We start from the raw sequence: 20,340 nt of genomic DNA, 5'->3' as shown, positions 1-20,340 counted from the left end.
GCACAACGCAAGACCTCATGCCACCAAAACTACCAGCTAGAAGCGACTTTCACACCTCCTTGTCATTCGACAATTAGATACGAAATAGATAGCTGGAAAATGAAGCTGAGACAAAAGAAGAGGTAATATCTAAGGTGACTGAGCATAAAGCCTTTCGTAAAAGTGGAATTCACGAGCTTAAGTCTTCCCAGGGAAGAGGTAGATTGGCTGATAAGATATCTTAGCACAATTTCTGCAGCTCTCCACCTCTTACTCTAAAAGCCGCAGAAGCTTATCTGGTTCCCTTGCATACTTGGAAATGTTTTTAAAAATAAAATTAGAAGGCAAAAAAAGAAAACCATTATCAGAATAACTACTTCTTGTCAAATTGGAGGAAAAATGCTTGAATTACCCACAAAGTCAAGTACTTTTTATAAATTGATCGGTAGTATGTCCTGACAGATTTGGCCTCAGCTCCACTTTTCGGTGATTTACTATTTGCTTATTTTATATTTAACCATGCAATCTCCTCAGCCTCCGCTGATTCCACTTCCATCTTACTTCCATACTGGCATGACTATTTCAACATCATCGAAAAGCCAGAGGGCCACATTTTTATCCAGAGGGCGTGCAAAAGCACACTCTTATGCCGACGTTGATGCAGAAATGTACCAGGTAGGTGTTTGTAACTATTTGATACGTCGACTGAAACCCGACTGCTTCAGCAGACCTGGAGGAATGAAAGATTATTAGGAGATCAGCGTGATCCTTTGGCTGAATCGAGGACATACGTCTTGTATGATCTCCTAATCTCTTACTAAAGCGAGTGAAGTTCAGCTAATTTAACAGACAACCTCTTATAAATTCTGATCCTATATCAATGACATCGGCGAATTTATGTAAAAACCGTAACCGTAAGAAGTTGCGTACAAACTCGAGTGCAATTTTCTCATGGCCCCACTATACTACTTTGAACGTTAAGTTAAACTCTATTAGCACAGAGAATGATTCATTACTAACATGCGGAACGTTTGAAACACTCTGAGAATGACTGGAAGGTCATGCTCCTTGAAAAAGTACAGGCTATGGAGCCAAAGTAATCCACTTGATTACACATAGAGTTATGCTGCATAATGTAATACTCTAACAATTTGCTCAACCCTACGTTTGATTATGCGGAGTCTCACAAAACGTACTTCCACTCCGCAGCGTAGCCTTTGCACAAAGCAGGTAGATTCACAGACCTTCTGTGCGTTAGTAGTGCGTGTTCAGACCTGGTATTGTGACTTCTTAAGTCTTTAGGGGAGACTAGTTGCAAAAAATAGGTTTAAAATGTCAGCTGTGCTTTAAATCTGGGTTTTGGCAACAGGTCGATCAGGGCCCCGCCATCGTGCATCCACCGGGCGGCCAGGCCTTCGGGCCAAGCCATAACCATCCAGTCTATTCTGTACGTCGACAATACATATCCTGCTCGAGTATTACGTTTTGTCTTCAGAAAAGTCCTGGACTTTGATACAGGGAGCTCGTCAACGTCTATTACTATAAAAATTCAACTCAGAATTCAATCCTTCATTGGCGAAAAGGTTTAAAGGCAAAATTATTTAACCATAAGAAGATAATAAATAACCATAAAACACCAAATCTGTCGGCAAAACTAAGGCCCTGTCATGTATCAACAAAATAAATGAATATTATTGTGTAATTTACAGCATCAACGCATAAGCATGCCAAAGTATATCAGCAAAAAATCATTTTTATTGGCAAAACAACGGAGAAGCAAGCAAGCAATTTTTATCTTAAATTTCAAAATGTCTTACATACAAATATTTGGGTCAATGAGCATTCGTGCGTTAAGTTAAAAGTCGTGCCATACTGTACCTGGCGTTGATGACGGTTTATTTTGCAACTTCCAGAGCGCTCCTTTCGATGTATAGCGGTGCTCCAGCACCGGATTCCTCGAGGCTGTATTTTTTGCATTTACATAACTAATAATTTGATTAAAAAGGTAACCACGTTTCACTAGTTAAGATCTGCAAGTAGAACTGGCATTGTAGTCTGTTTTTTGGTATCCCCTAGTTCTAAGCTTGAGCTCAATGTGATCCCGTTCTGTTCTTACCGATATCCCTTAATCTTTATGCTACTCGCTTAACTATGTAGTAGCTGAGGCACATTTATTTCGTGAAATTCATATGTATATTAAAGCGAGAATAATCCTGCTTTGCGTAATTACAATCATCTTAACCTATATGAAATCGTGCACCGCAAGTAGATAAGCATACAGTGATAAGCTTGAACTGTAAAGTCTATTAACTCATAGTGTACTTTTTCTTGATATTCTGCCTTACTTAATCTAGGAACAGATGACCACTGTTAAAGAAACCGATGTTGTCATTGCTAAGTTCGATTACAAAGCAACTGATAGCCAAGAACTTGACATACAAAAGGGTGAGAAATTGACACTGATGGATGATACTCAACACTGGTGGAAGGTCATGAACTCCTTTGGTCAAGTCGGCTACGTTCCAAGCAACTATGTTAAGCGATCCAAACAGGTTTGTAGCATTGCTCAGTCCTTAGTTATTTGAAGTTTACGTTATTTTATTTGAAATGGATTTCTATGCTTAAAACAATTGCAACATTTATTTGTGGTCGAGCAGCGTAGCTTCTCATCTTCCTGCACCTTCCGTTGATACCACACTAGGGTCTGTTTTCGAGTCTACGTAACACCCTCGGTCGACGAAAAAGTAGAACAGACCTTCCACCCCCAGCAACAGGCGCATCAACGGGCGGTCGACCGCCTCCGGCGCAAACCAGCTCCGCACGTAACGGTGGAGTTTCGAGCGGAGGTGGAAAGGTCTCAAAGGCCAGTGCCGAATCTCTCGACTACGTGGCGCCATCGCTTCCGTCCTCCGGTTCGGGCCAATCACCCGCCAAGGACAGCACCACCATTGGTTACCAACCCGTCGTCGGCCCGTTCTCCTCTAATGGCATCATCGACCCACGCTCATCCTTCCTGCCTTCCACCCAACAGCTTCCACCCGTAATTTCCAACTTTATTCTATTTTTATGTCTTCAACAAGTTACCAGCCTTGAAAATCGCATTAATATCTACGAAACTATTACAGTCTCTTAAAAAACTTGGTAGTTGTTTTTTTAATCCTACCATTGTTGTATTTGCTATCAAACTCCACCTACCGCACTACTGAACTTTGTTTTATTATTGTAAGTGCAACATAGTCGCTTAGTATGTTTAACTGGCATATCTTCACGAATTTCGTGATTCACAGAGTTTTCTTGGCTGATATACATGCTCTCTACCTGTTTGTAGTTTCGTGGAGGCCTTCACTATTGCCATCGTTCCTTGTGAATGCATTCAGACATCCCTAAAAATCACATAATTTGGTGCATTTAGAATAGCTTGTTGTATTTTTTTGGTGATTATCTATTCAAGCCTAAGCATTTAGGCTGCAGTCCGGTAAGATACATATGTTTTTAGCTTTTGCTATCTCACTTTCCTCCCTCAACCCAATGTTATGTCTCCTTGGCTCAGTTTTACTAGGAGGTACTTTCATCTCGTTTTGACGGCCAATGAACTTTCCTTATTTTTTTGATAATCTTTGGTTACGGTAGATTTATTTTTGACGGTAAAGCGTCTCGAAAATTCCAAATAACACCGCTCTTCTCAAGCAGCCAGCGGACATCGTCTGGAGTTTGTCCCTGGTGCTTCTGAATAATCATCTATAGTAGGAAAATCTTTGGTAACGTGAAGTCAAGCTTTGGTTAGGGTTCAGCTGGTGGAGCCATCCACTTGTTCAGGCCGCTACTAGTCGCTGTACACGACTAGTAAGCGTTTTATCACGGCCTGCCTGCACATACAAGTTTTAAAGGCTTTTTCCCGATTGTGCGTATCTCGGAGCCTTCTCGCGTGAAGCCGCGGGCGCCGTCCGTTGTAGCCACTGGCTAACGTGCGCGAACATGCATCAAGACTATCTTTCCAGCGGTCATTATTTAATATTAACCCATTCCCTATAATTGGCTCACCAAAGATTTTTGATGGTTTTGTTGGCGCCTACCTTACGTCGATTTTTAACACGTAAATCCCAGACGGTGTTTTTGTATTTTTTGGAATCCCTGACTAGCCTTACTTTTTACCTCATTAGCGGATATTTATATCCCCTCGAAATTGTCATTAGGTCCCACCATACCTCTGCACAGACACGAAATACCTACGACAAAACTGGGGTACTTTTTTGGTGTATAAATTCTGAGTTGCCTCATAGCACATCATCTTGTGAAATTTGTTCATAAAGGGAAGGGATAAGATACTCTACGGTGTCCTATGCTTTCAAAAGAGTTATCCATATGCTTAGTTGAAACGTTGTCCTCCCTGCCCGTTGTCGTGATTCCAAATATGTTAAGTGAGGCAACTGAATGTGTATCACTTCTCTTCCCCTCACCTGGTGGTTCGGTGCCTGTGGCCTTGGCAAACACGACCAGTTTCAACGTAGCGTCAAGCGGTTTCTTCTCATAATACCCGACAACGCTGTTTAAACTGAAACATTCCTCTTGTTATCGTCATTGGTGTCTCCCTAATTGTAGGGTGTTGGTCTCTGGGATTCCGAGCTGTTACCATACCGTTTCATGCTATACTGATATCTTGCATACTTTTTTCCAGTTCAGATAACTGGGTGGTGATAATCAAATTGCATTTGTCTAAATCTCGTCCATTTGATGAGGAACGAATTTTAAGTATTTTGATGCTTAACTGCAAAGCAGTTTTGAGGTTTGTAGTCTAGGCTACTTTATAACTCCTCTTCCAGGCTTTTCGTTCGAGCCACATAAGCTGTTGTTTTTGCCCAACCAGGCATGCACTTTAGGAGCCATTATTCATTTCCTGCTTACTGTGTGTAGGTTCAAGAGCATGATTTGGTTGCTGGTGCGACATTGTTGATTACGTTTGACGGTGGGGATTGCCGTCCTCTGACAATTTAATTGTGGTGACTACTCTGCTTTGCAGTAGCGAAATTATCCATTTCACTTCACCATAGATTGCATAGAGCTCAGTGTAGGTGCCTTCGAAAGGGCGTAAACTTCTGTTAGCCATTTGTGAAGGCAAAACTTTGCACTCACTTATTTCTACGAGTATAGCTTCTTTTTTTTCCCGTTTTGAAAGGCATTCCCATGTGATATATCGGAGTGCATTCGGCTTTGGTGATAGTGATTGCCCAAACGGTCCAGCTTTATGAGAATACCGTCTTGCTTTTGGCTACACTTGTCATAATTATAATTTCCTTGCTGTTAATGACCAAAAATGTAGAATATTGCAGCAGTGACACACGGGACCCTAAAACATTTATTTTGTCACACACACAAACTAGAAAAATTGAGAATATTTTTCGCATACATTTGGCTAATACATTAATTTTTCGAATTGCTTATTTTATCGCCGGGAATTTTACCCTATTGTTCAAAATGTTTGTGCTCGTCTCTGTGTGTACATGTGCATTGGCACTTTTCGACGATTTATTTGTCCGTTCGTCTATGTAAACCAAAGATTTGTGTCGTGCCCTTCCGTTCAACACTGCCTTGTGGAGGTGATGAACAACGGCTTCGTCATTTTTAGTTACTGCACAGTTATACCATAAGCTGCTTTGTTGGGCATGTAGATCTCAACTGAAGTAGGTAACAAGATAAACTTTTATTTTATCTGTCTCCCCGACGGTGGTCTATGTGGAAAATGGCCTCCTAACAAATGTTTTGCGCTTCAGGGACTTGTTGAGTTCTAGGCTTTTTTTGCGTCCTTGCATGAAGGCGGTCTATTGTTAATGTTCCCACAACGATGGCCTCATTTTTTGTTAAGAATTTTTCGTATTATGTGCCTTAGGTCAACCAGGGTTGAATATTGCAGTCGTAGGACATAATAAAAAGACTGGCAATTTTTTATGGAAAAAAATTGTCAGTAGTATTGTAAATTACTTCTTAATGCTCAAAACCTTCGTCCATTTTTCTAGCACCGAAATTTATGTCTTCACCTTTTTCCTATTGTCATGCGACCGTAATGTATTCGGAGCTTATTTGAACTGCTCCGCTTATGCACTTCATTCTGTTCAGCGAATTTAAGTGTTCAGGAACCTGTACTTATTAGGTTTTTCAAAATATGGCTTTGTGTTTTCACTAATAATATATTCCCGCAACTATTACTATTCTAACTTTGGTTATGAAAGATTTTTTTAGAAGCACTGAGTTCCATTAACAGTTTATGTAATGTGTAATGCCGTAACTATGGTGGTATATTTTTGCGTTCGCCTTTGTAGCAGATAAATTATCGAATCTGTTCTCGTCTAGGCACATCCCGGCCCCAGAGATCAATCTCCACAAAAACCGTTATCCGATGACGTTGCATTGGAGGCTAAGAACGGTGGTGTTGGATGGAGTACAGCTAATTGTGGTGCTGGTACTGCCTCGTGGAATCCTGACGTAGTGCCGATGGCACGAGGAGGTGGACCTATAGATACTCACAGCAGCGGCGCTAGTATTTCATCGCGTCAAGTCTGCGTAGCGCGTTTCGCCTACACTGCCAGTCAGCCGGATGAGCTGACCATACAACGCGGTGACCGAGTGTGGGTGCTAGAGAAGAGCTCTGACGGTTGGTGGCACGGTGTGCTCCTCCCTCCAGAGGGTTCCGTCATTTCACAACCCTCTCAACAGCAGCAGACTTCCGGCTGGTTCCCCTCTAATTACGTCACTATGGAATCCACACATATAAAACCCTCGGTTCTCGGGTACGTCGCCTCATTTATTTTTTATATCCAACCGTTATGCTCTTGCATCATGGCCTTTTTTATGTGATTTAATGTTTAAGTTTTGTTGGTGTCTGTCGGAACATTGCATTAGATCAACGTTGACGAAATTGTTGATGATTTGTCGGGCTCCACTTTTAGTTATGTCGTCTTCGTTTAAAGTAAGGCACGTAATCTGTGATTGATGACCTTTCCTTATGGGAGTTTAGAGTATTGCGTCAACTTTCCAAAGATGGAATATTTCCCACTTTCCCCAATATGAATCTCGGAGACGATCTTTCTGTTTTATGGACGTGGGATTTAGTACAATAGTTCGTCACCTTAAAGATGCTAGCTTCATTAACCTACTTTTAGGATTGCTTTCTACTGTACACATTTTTTTCCTGATAGCATAACTTGCTACTTAAGGTCTTAATTTTATCCTACCTCACCCCATTTCTTTTACATCCGCCTAATCGAACCTGAAAGTTTTCCTCCTTTATTTAACTCTTCTGGTTGGAGTTGGCCATTTGGTTAAACACCATGAATCTTTGGTTAATCACATACTCACAGTTCTGTGGTATTGTGGCCAAGTACTTTCTTGAATCGCTTCCTATCACACGTGGATATTTATCGCACTTACCATTATTGATAGTGTACAGTCGATCCTACCTAAAAATTCGTTGAATAATTGTGTTTCTATAAAATTGTGATTCAATGCCCATTTCGACCCTGCCAAGTTGTGTCCTTGAGTCAAGTGCCAAGTGGAATCGCATTACATTGAACTGAGTTCCGAGATGCTCTCGGTTTAAGTGCTGCAAATTTTCTTGCACATTTTTTTATTATGAGTTATTCTTACTACTCTCCTTTTGACAATGCAATAAAGTAGCACAAAGTCAAGTTATCATTTTCTTACCCATTTTCAAATTATCAGAAGTACTTATAATTCTCATGCACTCTATTAATCCCTATTTTTGAGGAATGAAATAAGAAGCCTTCTAAACACCTGATATGATTTCCTAAGCGCATTCTACAAGGAACGAAGATTTAGTGGCGAAAGAGCGGATTATTCATGTGTAAGAATAGTCTTAACGCTGATGCGATTTCCACTATTCCCTCCGCCAGGGGACTCGTATTCACACTTGAAGAAAATAGGTGCCGAGTTTGATTCAAAAACCATCAGTAAGGTATTTTTATCAATAGGAATCGCACATCAGAGTTTCGGTTTCGCAGACAGCTCTTATAGAAGCGTCAATGTTTCTTATTAACTTGCGACACTCCGCGCAGAGTTGGAATAATTTAGTGTTGATTAATATTTACACTGTGGCAATCTGCCAAATTCGTCACGTGTGCGTCTAAGCCACAACTTCGGCGTGAACCTAACTACGTGTTATTGGCATATTTTCCAACACAAACTGGGTCATGTGGCTGAAATGCTTTCAGGCCGAAATATGTCTTGCACGTTGGGGATAGTCCTTTCTTTCCATAATCGCCATATAGTTACCTACGCGAATTCTTAAGATTCTTCATGGTAAGCGGTCTGCAGCTTCACCTTACTGTTCACGCCCTCCTTTCTCGATCACTCAAGGTGATTATGCAGCTGACTTGCAGTGTTGACTGTTTCGTTCACCCTTCGACGAAGGCTGTACTAATACTTGAATACAGTAGTTCCGTCTGTTTTGCGAGAAATTAATTTCTGACATTCTGTTAATCGTTTTCTTGGGGAAAAAATTAGGTCTTAATTCCAACTCTGTGATGCACTTTTGCCTATACTTTTCCCTTTACTGAGTCTTGCTAACTGAAAAAAATAATAAAATCATTTGGGTGAAAAGTGTTGTTGAATTTGTACTTGCACGTCCAAAATATCAGCAATTTTTTACGAAATCGTAGGCGCAAACACGGAGTTTATTTTTGATCGGTCTCACCAATTGCAAAGGCCAAATTCATTGGTGCATTGAACTCACTCAGCTTCTCCTCTTCATGCCCCGGAATTTTTGTATCCTATGACTAGGCTCCTGATGGCAAAAGATTAAGCAATTATTTTTAACTAAAAATTTCCCGAGTGACTTCAGAACAAGTATGGTAGTGTGCTTTCTGTTTACAAACAATTCCTGACTGAAAAAAAATAGTCAACTCTCAAGTATTTACATTTGTGTCTACTCGATCGAAGCACACCAGGGTTTGCGATGCGCTTTTAACCCCTTAACTTTCTTTTGCAAAAACTGTACTGTTAATCCACCTGCGAAAATAGTCCTTGAAACTCGACTGCTGTTTTATCCATTGTACCATTTATAATCAACCCAGTTTCGCAAGCGCATAGAGCGTCGGAAAATGGTTTGTTATTATCCTTTTCACCACCAAAATGGCTGAGTTTGGCCGTACAGCGTACACAGCAGTGATGTTTTCATCTACCCCCTAACCCCTCGATTCGCTTACGTGGCCCTTGCAGATTAAGCAGTTTTGTGTATCTTACCAATTATACTGTCTGTTCACTGCTCTTAAATACTTGAAGAATACTTATTCGTATTCATTACATATGCACATTGCAACTTTTTTAACAGAATATGGGCTTTAATTCTCGACCCCAAACATATTTCAAAGATGTCCACGAAATTATTACACGGGTGCTTTGTTCGTTAAGGTTAGACCTCACATGTAGCTCTAGCATGACAGTGATGGGTTTTTCTAATATGTGCTAATGTTTTTCACTCCGCATAATTTGCCACTTACACTGTTGATTGCACAAATGGCAGCAAACAACGTCTGTCATTCAAGAGTTCGCGCGCCCGTTTGTGACATTGATTTCGTTTACTCGGATCGCGGCAGATTTGTATCTTTCTTCTAGTGGGGGATTGGAGCGGCTGCGACTAGGCGGAGAAACGCGCACCAATCGGACATTGCCATTGGAAGGTTGAAATAAGGTGGATTCTGTGCTTTGCCGAGTGGACGTGCATAAACGTTACATTGTTACTGCTACTTAAGTAGGCTTCGAAATAGGTGTAGTCGCGTTGTGCCTCTCGTCGTGGGCTTTTCATCCCGGTGGTATGCATTTTTTAACTTATCCCATTTGTGGGAAGGCCATTTATGAGGTTTCGGCGCCAGACACCGTATAGTTTACTGTGCTAATATCACACATCGAGTGACTTGCAATATTGCGGACGACGTGGTCTTTATGCCTTCGTCCCCAATGCACTACGGGCAACGGCGCATCAACTAACGGTTATGATACAGTCGCTTGAAAATGGCACTATGCGCATTGAACGTACTTTGAAAATGATTGGGTACCCTAGTTAGGAGGCCATATTCTAAGTTACCCCCGTTTTCGTTTCTGATCCGCATTTGTCTAGTCCCCTATTATTGACTGCTGGTATTATACTTTTTCTGTACAGCCAACTTTTGCATCCACACTAAGCATTACATACTACCCAACTGGTATAATTGTTATCATGTTTCCACTTCTGACATGTCTATTGCTCTCCAGACCAAACAACTAAGTCATTCATTAATTACCGAGGGCACCCCTGCAATACCACGTTACAGTTCACAATTCCAATTTGCCTGTGCAACATATTTTGTATGCACCAGTGCTCCGCATGAACTTTGGTTTTGAAAAATATCAAATTACAACGCTACAGTGCCAATACTCTTACCATGCTCGCTTGCTCCCAGTTAGTAAAATTCTCGTCTTTAATGCATGTCAAGTCATGAAGACTTTTTACACAAAACTACTCTTGTTTTTCATCCACATCCACCGTTATAACTCCATATAGCCAGGGAAATCTACGTCTTCCTGTCTCGATATGCCCTCTAAGCTACGTGACTTTTCAACATGGTGCTAATGTGGGAAGGAGAAGGAAGTGGACATTATGATGGTCGTCTGTGCACCATCGACGCTCTTTATCTGCTTCCAGATTTGGCATTTAGCAGTCTACGCAATCCGATTGCATGTGGAGTGGATGTTTGCTGTGTGCTGGCAAATTTTCTCCACTCCCTCAGTCACGGCCACCGGTGAGGCGTTTGCACACGCATGTCAGGGTGTAACATCCACCAGTCATGAAGTGCCCCTCTCCCTACCGTACTTCTGATCCCTCGCACCTCCCTTCTCCTTCTTCATTCATTCCCAATCCACCCCATTGGTTTCAACACGAACGTACACATTGAATTTAAATTTACCATTGAAGCTTGTGCGTGCGCCGTATTTTAGCGCACGGGAGTAAAAAAAGCACTACTTTCTGCCTCTGCATGTGTTGTGGCAAAAAGGCAGCGGACCGTCTTACACAAAGTTGCCACCGTGTCGGTGTCGCTTTCTCGGAGCGACTGATATGGCCGCATGCCTGAATTGAAATTTCTTGTGTTTTTTCTCAGTGGTACACCAAAATTCGTATGTCATTTTTGGTTATCTGATTCTCTTACCTTTATTTGCTGTGTTCAGAGTACTTAGGTATCTTTTTTGACATCTTTATTTGGGCGAACTTAGTGATATGCTAATGCGCGAACTAGGCAAATACATTTAGTCTTGGGCGAAACTTTCCACTTCTCTTATTCCTCTAATCTCATAACAATCTGTTGAAATTATTCGATAGCTTCTAATATGTACGGGTAATCTCTCGTTGAAAAACTGCGTATGCTATGTGCAAAGTCAGTATGGAATTCCGTTCCACTGTGGATTATTACTATCGCAGATCACAGATTACCTCATTCGCCTCTTTATTTTCGTGAGCAAAGGACACGCATGTAATTAGTTTGGCGTGAGCAACTGTCTTGAATTTGTAGTAGTCTACTCGTTTAAACAGACACCCCTTAACACTACCAAATAAGGGTTATAAGGTCTATTGAGATGTTTTACTGCCTGTTCATGTCTTTTAAAAGCTTACCATGCTAACTTGCCTCCGTATCATGTATCTTTGCACTAAACGACCTCCTTTGATGAACGGGAATTTCAATGGCTCAATCATAAAAAATTATCCGATAGGGAGAGTGGAATATTGGATTTGCATGTGCGGAGCTTACCATGCCAGGGAATTCGTTGATGTAGAAGGAAATTTTAATCTAATTCCTACTGAAAAGTAGTATTCAGCCTACAAATATTTTTCTCGGCTGAGGTCACTTTGCAAAACGATGCACCGACCGACAAAATGGATCGCATAATTTTCTGGCATTTCCTTACCATTTCTGATAGCTGAAAGTTGACCCACGTGCCTCCAGCGAATAAGCGTTGCTGTAAAGAAGAACGGTTGGGAATATTTGGTCCTCCCTCTAGGCGATGACTAAGCCATCAAAAAAGCGACCGTGTCTATCCACAAATAGAGGCGAGAAAGCAGTAACTGGAGCAGTAAGTTCAGAAAAAACCTGGCCAACGTCGAAAATGCACCTTTAACTAAAGGTTTTTCATTGCTTCTATTTACATAACTTGAAAATTCCACACACCTTGGCATCGTGCCGTTGATTAGCATACTTGGGTGTTTTCTTTTTATAGGCGTACTGCTACTGTGGTTCTACTTTCCGGAACTTTGTTCGTGTCATTTTCATTCAAGGTATCTTCTTTTCATGGAGCATTCTTTGTTTCTGCGTTTTTTTTCAAGCATCTCCAGTATTACACTGTGCTTAACTTGGAGGAGACAGGCGCCGCCTTATCACTAAACTAAGTCTCTGACATTCTTCGAAACTAACTTTTTTTCTTTTGGAAGTTTTCATTCACATCCTATTTCACTTAATCACAAACGGCGTATTTCACGTCTTAATGGTCTAGTCTAAAAACACCGTAACTAAGTTCATATTTTGAGGACATTATTTGAATAATGAGAGACATTTTTCTGAACTTGATTCGCACTCTCTGGCGGCATGTAATTTCCATCACTAATCCCAAGCGGGGTGTTGTACGGTTCCTCACCCAGAGTTTACTGGTCGGATACTTCACTGTCAAACAATTTTTTTGCGTTTTGTACTCCTGCCTCTTTGTGTTGCAATTCGGCACAGTCTCCTTCGCAATAGGTGCTGAAACCAGCAATCATTCCATGGAGCTTTCGATATAACTCTATCTCTATTACTACAATAGGGTAGTATTTTCATCACAACCCCTTTTATTGCAGAAATAACAGCATCTGTCAACCGAATAGCCTGAGTTGTGGTTCTCAAACATTCGCCTCCAGCGCCCCTCAGATGCCTCCCACAGCGATGGGCACCAAGCCGAGCGCTCTGCCAAACACCTCCGTCACATCTGCCGCTCCCATCCGTGTCTCGTTTCCACCGCCGCAAGCTCCCACCCCCCAGGAGCCATCGACAGCACCCTCCCTCGCCCCATACTCAGCTGTACCCTTCCCCACCTCCACCGTACTTCCCCCTCTCCAGTCGCAACCAACACAATCACCACTACCATCAGCAGTACAACCACCGCAACAACAGCCACTCCAACTTCAACCCACTGCATTTGTTGATGGGACCGGCGATGCAATGGATGACCGTCTCCGCTATCGCGAAACTGTCCTCACACTCTATCCTTTCACTAGAAATCAGGTCGGTGCAGACTTTCCTATTTCTACGATTAATACAACCATGTAACCTGTTCTGTCGATTTCCTTCTCTGCTTCCAGGTTGAAGAGCTCTCCTTCGCAGCAGATGAGGTGTTGGAGGTACTCGACAAACCCGCTGACGATCCAGACTGGTGGCGTTGCCGAAATGCTGTTGGTAACGTCGGTCTTGTTCCATGCAACTACATTCGAGTCATTAAAAACCCGTTTCCACCAACCCTTTCCTCAGTCCGATATTCACCCTCGGTCAGCGCTGTGGCGATGGCAGGGGCTGCACCTCAACAAGTTACTGCTGGAGGCACTGGCGGCGCTAGCGGTGAAGAGGTGCGTTTGGCCTTTGCTATGGCCTCTCCAAACGCTTCTGAGTTTGCTCGCAAGCCCTGGTATTGGGGTGTCATCTCACGCTCCGAGTGCGAATCCATTCTCAACAATTTGGCCATCTCTGGCGAATTCATTATCAGGGACAGCGAATCTCATGTAAGTGGTTGGCCATCTCATGCTATTTCTCCATGTATTCTAATAATACTTTATAATACTTTCAAAGAAGATGGGAGGAACTAATTATTTTATTTTTTCATCATTTGTTGCACTTCGTGGTATTTTTCACTTAATTTACCATCTTTACCTTCTGTAGCTGATTTTGTGTTTTCTATTTTGTGTTACTCGCATCCATTAATCAAACTAGTGGATAGATTCATGCGCTGTCCTTTAGAAAGCATCTGAAGCATCTGAATCATTTGAACGTATTTCATTTCCTTTGACCCTTTGCTTGGCTGGTGTTATACCGTGGAATTTTGTACTCACGGTCCACTTGGTTGATATTCATCTTCATAGAAATCATTTCCTCCCCACAATTTGCTATTGTCCAAAAGATACGCACTTTTGGTCGCAGCAAACAGCTGTTCAGTTTAGGTGTGTCTGGTTCGTTTTGCGGTGAATTTTTGAAATAAACGATACCAGAAGAGAAATGGTAAAGTGACAGAAACATGAACTCGGCCTTGGTCTGTAATTCCACCCCACCATCACAAGGGGTTTGTGTGCTCTACACTGCGATTTCCATTTATTAGGACGTCAAACCTCACTTTTATTTGTCCGATGTGTTCCGATTTTGGCCTCAAATAAGATTCCTCTAATGGAGATGCAAAGGGATGAGTGATATCATAGTACTTGGCGTGTGTTGGATGTCACTGCTATTTTACAATAGCGTATGCTTCCTATCGTTTACACTAATTTAACAGTATCTTTATTTGGTTTTATCCACATACAATACACTCTCAATTTCAAATTTCGGGATGCTTCTTGAAAGTATATAGATGCAATCTGGGTCACCCTTAGTGTTATCTTTTTCTCCCCTGGAATATACTCTTTCAAATCTTCGCTTGTTGATTTTATATCTATTTTCAGCTGCTATGGTCCCATAACCGCCACTATCGGTTTAGCATGGACGCACTTTTAGCTTGTTTTCGGGGCCTTGTGACCGCGTCTTGGCTCAAGGCCGAAGGAGGGCTGTGAATGCGGCCATCTCTGATGGTGGCGATGTTACTGGGCGGGAATCATGCGTACAGCACGGCGATCGATCAACACCCCGACGCCGGGCTGATCGCGCGCGTGCGTGCGTGCGTTGGGTGCGCTGTGCGGGGCTGTGCTGGATGGAGTGGCAGCTTCAATTGGCTCACTGTTTGTACTGTTTCATTACCCTCTTCTGAGTCCTCACCCTCGCTAAGCCGCCAGTTCACTTGCGCCCTGTTGGCGGTTCCGAATGTTTTGTTTTTGAAATTTCACTCGACAAAACGGTAAATGTAAATTTTCACAGCCCTGTCCCAGGCACTGTGTGATTTCGTTTATTATTTTACTTATGTGGTTAGAAGACATGGCTTAGAATTCTGAATATGTAAATTTCATGCGTTGAGCTGCATATTGGTCGTGGTTCTGCTTTTTCGTAGATGCATAAGTTAGCCCACCTGGTTCTTGTGATCTCCGGCTTTCCCGAATTTGACTTCTTCGACATTATTCCCTTGCATGCAACAAAAGTCACCATTTTGCTTTGTCATCAATCGCTAAAATCATTAATTGGTTTTGATCCCTTATTGCTATTTTTCGCACTGCCGGACATTCCTAATTAGACGTCTGGTCTAGCCCAGCCTGGACGCGATGGGCCATATCTACTGCATAAATTCCTTACTGATGTTACACGCTTTGTTTCGTCGTTTGGATTTGGCCGTCCCATTACTACTGTTGTTTTACCCACGAACCACGTGGATCTCTGGCGCATTTTTCGTTGCACAAAAGTTTGTTTAGTAGTTCTCTTTATTTTACTGCTGGCATTAGAATTTCTATGACACTCCAAAATTTTCGCTTAACAGTACACTCTAGTGATTAGATTAGTAAGTAGTTTTGGCGGAAAGAGCTACTTTGTTTTCAATATTGTGATACTTTGTTGCCAATTATTACTCACCCTTCGCACATAAGAATTGTAATCAGTGTATTTACTGAAGCATCTGCAGAAGAATTTGTTTATCGAATCCCACTTCCGGTCTGGGTAATTAATACCTGTTTGAATGCTCACTTGTGGAATGCTGTTTTGATGACCAAGATTAAGTTGACATTCGCGTAAATATGTACCGAAGGAGTCGTACTGTGCTATTTATTGCTTTGGATTAAATCATAATTCATAGCTAAAAAGTATTCCTGTCATTGCCTTTTGGCGTTACAACAGAGAGTATTCGTTGATCTTCAACATTAGCCATGTAGATCCAAATCCCCCTTTCTGTGCTTGTTCTCGTCCCCATCCGTGGCTGAATGCACTTTTATTCCTTTCATAAAGTAATTTGGTTAATATACCCTAATTCTCTTTTCGTATGCCAAGCATTTGTTTACTGTAAATGCATACTTTTCGCAACGGGAGTGATCATAATGTGGCTAGCTTTTTATTGTAAGCTTTAATTAATCACGTTCTCATTTATTTAACTATTGACTCATTCTTGTTTTGTGGTTAACAATCGTGATAATTTTCACAGAGGTACACTGTAGCACCTCGAGACTTCCCTAAAAGATTGCATAGTACTTGGACAGAATACATATATTCCACGTGCAGAAGGGATTGGGGCTACTGGCACGGCCTGGAGGCCCTCCCACCCGGTGCAGCACCTAAGTGGCCCCTTCACCAACACCGAGAGTTAAACAAACAGCCAACGCATTACAATACTCTTGAAATACGTTTTATTCGGCTGTCTTTTGTCTATTCTGTGTAGGCTTTAAGGATCCTATTTTCATATCGTCAGTTATTTTTTGCAAATCAGATTTTATAAACCGAGCTGTTAAGCGCCTAGTTTTGCCAACATCATTACCAGAAATCACTCAAACCGCATGGTTATTTTCGCCTATTGATGCACTTGCTAAGAAAAATTTATTCTCTCTGCCTGTGACGGGCTGTAAAACTCCAAAGACATCCATGTTGACTTCATCCATTCTGGTGTTGTTGGAATTATCCAAAGTTGAGCGCGTTTCCTCCGGTATCACCTCTCATTGACCCTATGATATTCTCTCCACATCCTCCTCCTTCCTGGACAAAATTGGCGGGCACAAACTACCACCGTGGCCTGCGCTTAATAATGGGCAGTGCGCGGAGTTTGACGTCACAGCCCTCTGAAAGACTTTGCAATAAAGGTTCACTTTTCGTTCGTCAGATTCGCAGTCCTCTTAGTCGTCATCATTTTAGAGGGCGGGGGTTCGAAAAGTTTACTTCCCCATGAACAGTCTGCTCTCATTGTTTTTCAGTTTGTCCAGTTTCAGTTTTTGTGATTAAGGCATATATGACCAGCCAATAGGAAGAATTTTCCAAGATTGCTGAACGCTTATTCGATTCGTGTACTTTTGAAGGGTTCTTGAAATCCCATTGGTATAATTGTAGCGTCTACCTCTTGACCCCTTTCATTGGGCGGTTTGCAGGTTTTCAGTTATCTGCTCAGCGGGTTTTATTACTCACTCCTGATCATTAACCAAGTATCTTTTACGACCTGACCTCATATTGGCTTGGTGTGACCTCGTAAGTAATTCACTATTTTCTGTTTTTTGCTATAATCGTCAGTCGAAATACAATTTTTTCCCTCAAAAGTGAAATTTTTTTAGCAAACATGGTAATTGCTTTCTCTGGATCGAAAGAGGTGGTGATGTGGCTGTGAACTAGCCTACTTCCTATCTGGTATGCATAATTAACCGATCAAGAGCTGCAGCAGGCCCGTTGAGTCCTGCGCACGGTCGGTGCGTACATGTACACACACGCCACCGTGCTTGTTCGCGCCTCTTACTGCCAACAGGGCGTCACCATGCTCATATTTCTGACCCAGTACAAACTTTTAAACTGCCGTAGATGTTTGAGGTCATTACCCCTCTTTTCAAACCTCATTTGCACAAGTGGACTAATCAATGGTGGAGAAAAGTTTGCGTTTTGTGCTGCATAATTTAGGCTTGTCGGTGATTATTTACTAACTCTACTTTTTGTGATAGTACGCGATTCAGAGAATGTACTAGATTTCCGCGTAAGTGTAAATTAGAGCAAAAAACTTCCGACTCAATCCGCGGTTTCCTCAATCATTGGATTTTATTATTAACAACACTATCTATGCCTAATGGCAGTTAAACAAGGGTGGATTCTTACTTGCTACTCCCTATATATTCTGCAGCTTGCTAATAATCTATTTGAATGTTTTCCCTCAAATTACACAGTCACTGTCTTGCACTTTTTAATTATTTTAGCCCGGTGACTTGACAATTACGATGAATGCGGGATCGAAGAATCGAAACTTCAAGGTGCATGTTAAAAACGGTGAATTTTATATCGGCCAGAAGGTCTTCTCCAGTGTGGACACGCTGATAGATAATTACCGCAGGCATCCAATCTACAAGAGTGATCTGGAAAAGCATTTCCTCACTCGTCCTTTTCAGCATCCCGACTGTGGTGCTTTTCTTCACAACTCCCTTCCACCGGCTTCCTCTCTTCAGGTTCCCATGCTAATGCAATCACGATAAGCTGACTCCTTTTACCCCCCAAGATTAGATGGTATTGGACTAAAGCTCTCCCTTTCTCTCCAGTTTTGTCCTCTTACCACCAGCGCGTTCCCCCCATTCTTTCTCTTGATCTAACGCCATTTTTGTTCGCATATCTGCCAAAGTGTACTCATCCGTGCATATACACATACATGCATATTCGCATATCCTCGTGTTGGGCTCTGACAATGTGTGGGTCCTGGCTCTTGCACCTTGTTGCAATCCCGCAGTTCCCAACGGATCAAGTGAAGAGAGTGGGGACATGACGGCGATTGTCGCCCTTGTGATGTACCCAGCAATCAATATTCGTTTGCCCATATTCTTTATTTTATCCATTTATTGTAGTTTGCTTGGCGTACCAAGGCGTTACTAGAGAGTCGGTGTGGTGAGGACTCTTTGCTCTAAACCGATGCCTTGGATGAGAGGTGCTCTTCGTATGGATAATCGCGATTCGGAGTGGGTGCCGTGGTAGGCACATCGCTCAGTGTCGTCGTGAATTTTTGAACGTTTCTTAGACGGCAGTGGCATTCGGAATGGGAGGGAGGGGTTACGCGGTCGGTTTACAATGAATAAGCGAGTGAATGCGCGTTATGAACCCTTGGTAAAAGAATAAATTACAATTCCACTTAAATATTATTATCCTGCAAATTTCATAATTCTTAAACATGAGATACCCACCTCTGGCCGACTTTCTCGCTTAATGGATACGTAACGAAAGGAGGAAGTGAGGAGTATGGAGTCCGTAAAATAAATTATAAAATGTGCGGTTGCAGTACAATCAGAAATAAGAATAATGCAAGATCAGAGGAACTCGTCCATTTAAATAAATCCATTAGAGCATCTCTCATATTTGTAACGAGAAGTAAGTTACCCAGAATGCTTTAAAATCTTATACTGTAGTGGACGTTAAGCTTCCAAATTACTTTTCGCTTTGTTCTAATTGCTCGTTTTATGTAATTAGTAGCATTCAGCGGTCGTTTGGACATGAACTGGGCTTAGGTGCGCGGTGTGTAATGTCGGTTTCAGATTTGCTGATTGGGCAGTCAGTTCTGTCGTCATCCCAGAAGACTCTTCTTATGATAAAGTTCTTACATTTCTTCCTCTACAACACTGGACAGTTTCCTGACTTCAGACTGCTGAGCAACAAAGACGACGTTAGCAAAAGCACTGCTTCTGTGAGTCTATTTTGCCTTATATTATTTCTAAGTTATTAATGTCGACTAGGAAGCTACAGTCGTCCATTAATTCTGTGTTATTGCTTGAAATGGAGCTTTGCAGCCTTTCTACATTTCCGATTGAGCAGTTCCTCTTCATACTGGGCCCAAATGTTCAAAAACCATTACGCATGGTCTTGTTGAACTTTCGTAATTGCAATTTTGCGCCTGAAGATGATATCGGGTCCCCAGAGGAGCAACGGTTCCAAGGTTTTTTCAAGGGTCTTATGGAAAGTCCATATTTTAATGCTATATTTGAACCCACGCCACCCACACGACTTCATGTGTACTTCAAAACGGATAGACGGTTTCGCTACGATGATTTTGTTCCAAAACTGAGCTTCAACCCACCCATAGGATCCATTCATGTTTTAAATGTGTTATCAACTGAGGATACGATGGATCTTTACCCTGGTGGTTCGGACGTCGCAACTGATGAAGAAAGCGGTATGCGTGTGGAGGAAGTATTTACAACTGACAATGAACAGATATGGTTTTCGTGCTCCAGAGTTATTACTGGATGCTGAAATTGTTTCGTACATATCTTTGTATAGTCTGGTAAGCATTAGAATATTGGTTTTTACTTGATTTCAGACTTGTCAGCTTGTAGATGCTTATGCATATGCCAATCGAATGCGTGTTTACACTATTGCGTATTATTAAGTGATTTCACTCCTCCCGGTTACTACTTTGTGACTTGTTGCCGTCTTTTACGATGTTCATTTCCATCCAATGAATTTATTGTGAATGATAGAAAACAAATAAACGTTGACAATTTAAAACGGCTCTTGGAAT

The 20,340-nt window shown here is 41.9% G+C and overlaps 1 protein-coding gene across 1 annotated transcript; it reads left to right on the top strand. All coding sequences in view use genetic code 11, as the record gives it.

Moving 5' to 3' along the window:
- Positions 1–498: 498 nt before the first annotated feature.
- On the top strand, positions 499–14,797 carry EGR_00334 (Cytoplasmic protein NCK2; the record flags this gene model as incomplete). Its single annotated transcript, XM_024489583.1, has 7 exons — positions 499–654; positions 2,334–2,531; positions 2,681–3,019; positions 6,325–6,761; positions 12,848–13,271; positions 13,349–13,762; positions 14,690–14,797. The coding sequence occupies 7 exons, from the start codon at positions 499–501 to the stop codon at positions 14,795–14,797; spliced, it is 2,076 nt and encodes a 691-aa protein (XP_024356261.1).
- Between the last annotated feature and the right edge of the window lie 5,543 nt (positions 14,798–20,340).

This window comes from Echinococcus granulosus (genome assembly GCF_000524195.1).
Source record: "Echinococcus granulosus chromosome Unknown EG_S00001, whole genome shotgun sequence".
NCBI lineage: Eukaryota > Metazoa > Platyhelminthes > Cestoda > Cyclophyllidea > Taeniidae > Echinococcus > Echinococcus granulosus.
The sequence above is the reverse complement of the archived record's forward strand: the minus strand, read 5'-3'. Positions and strand labels throughout refer to the sequence as shown.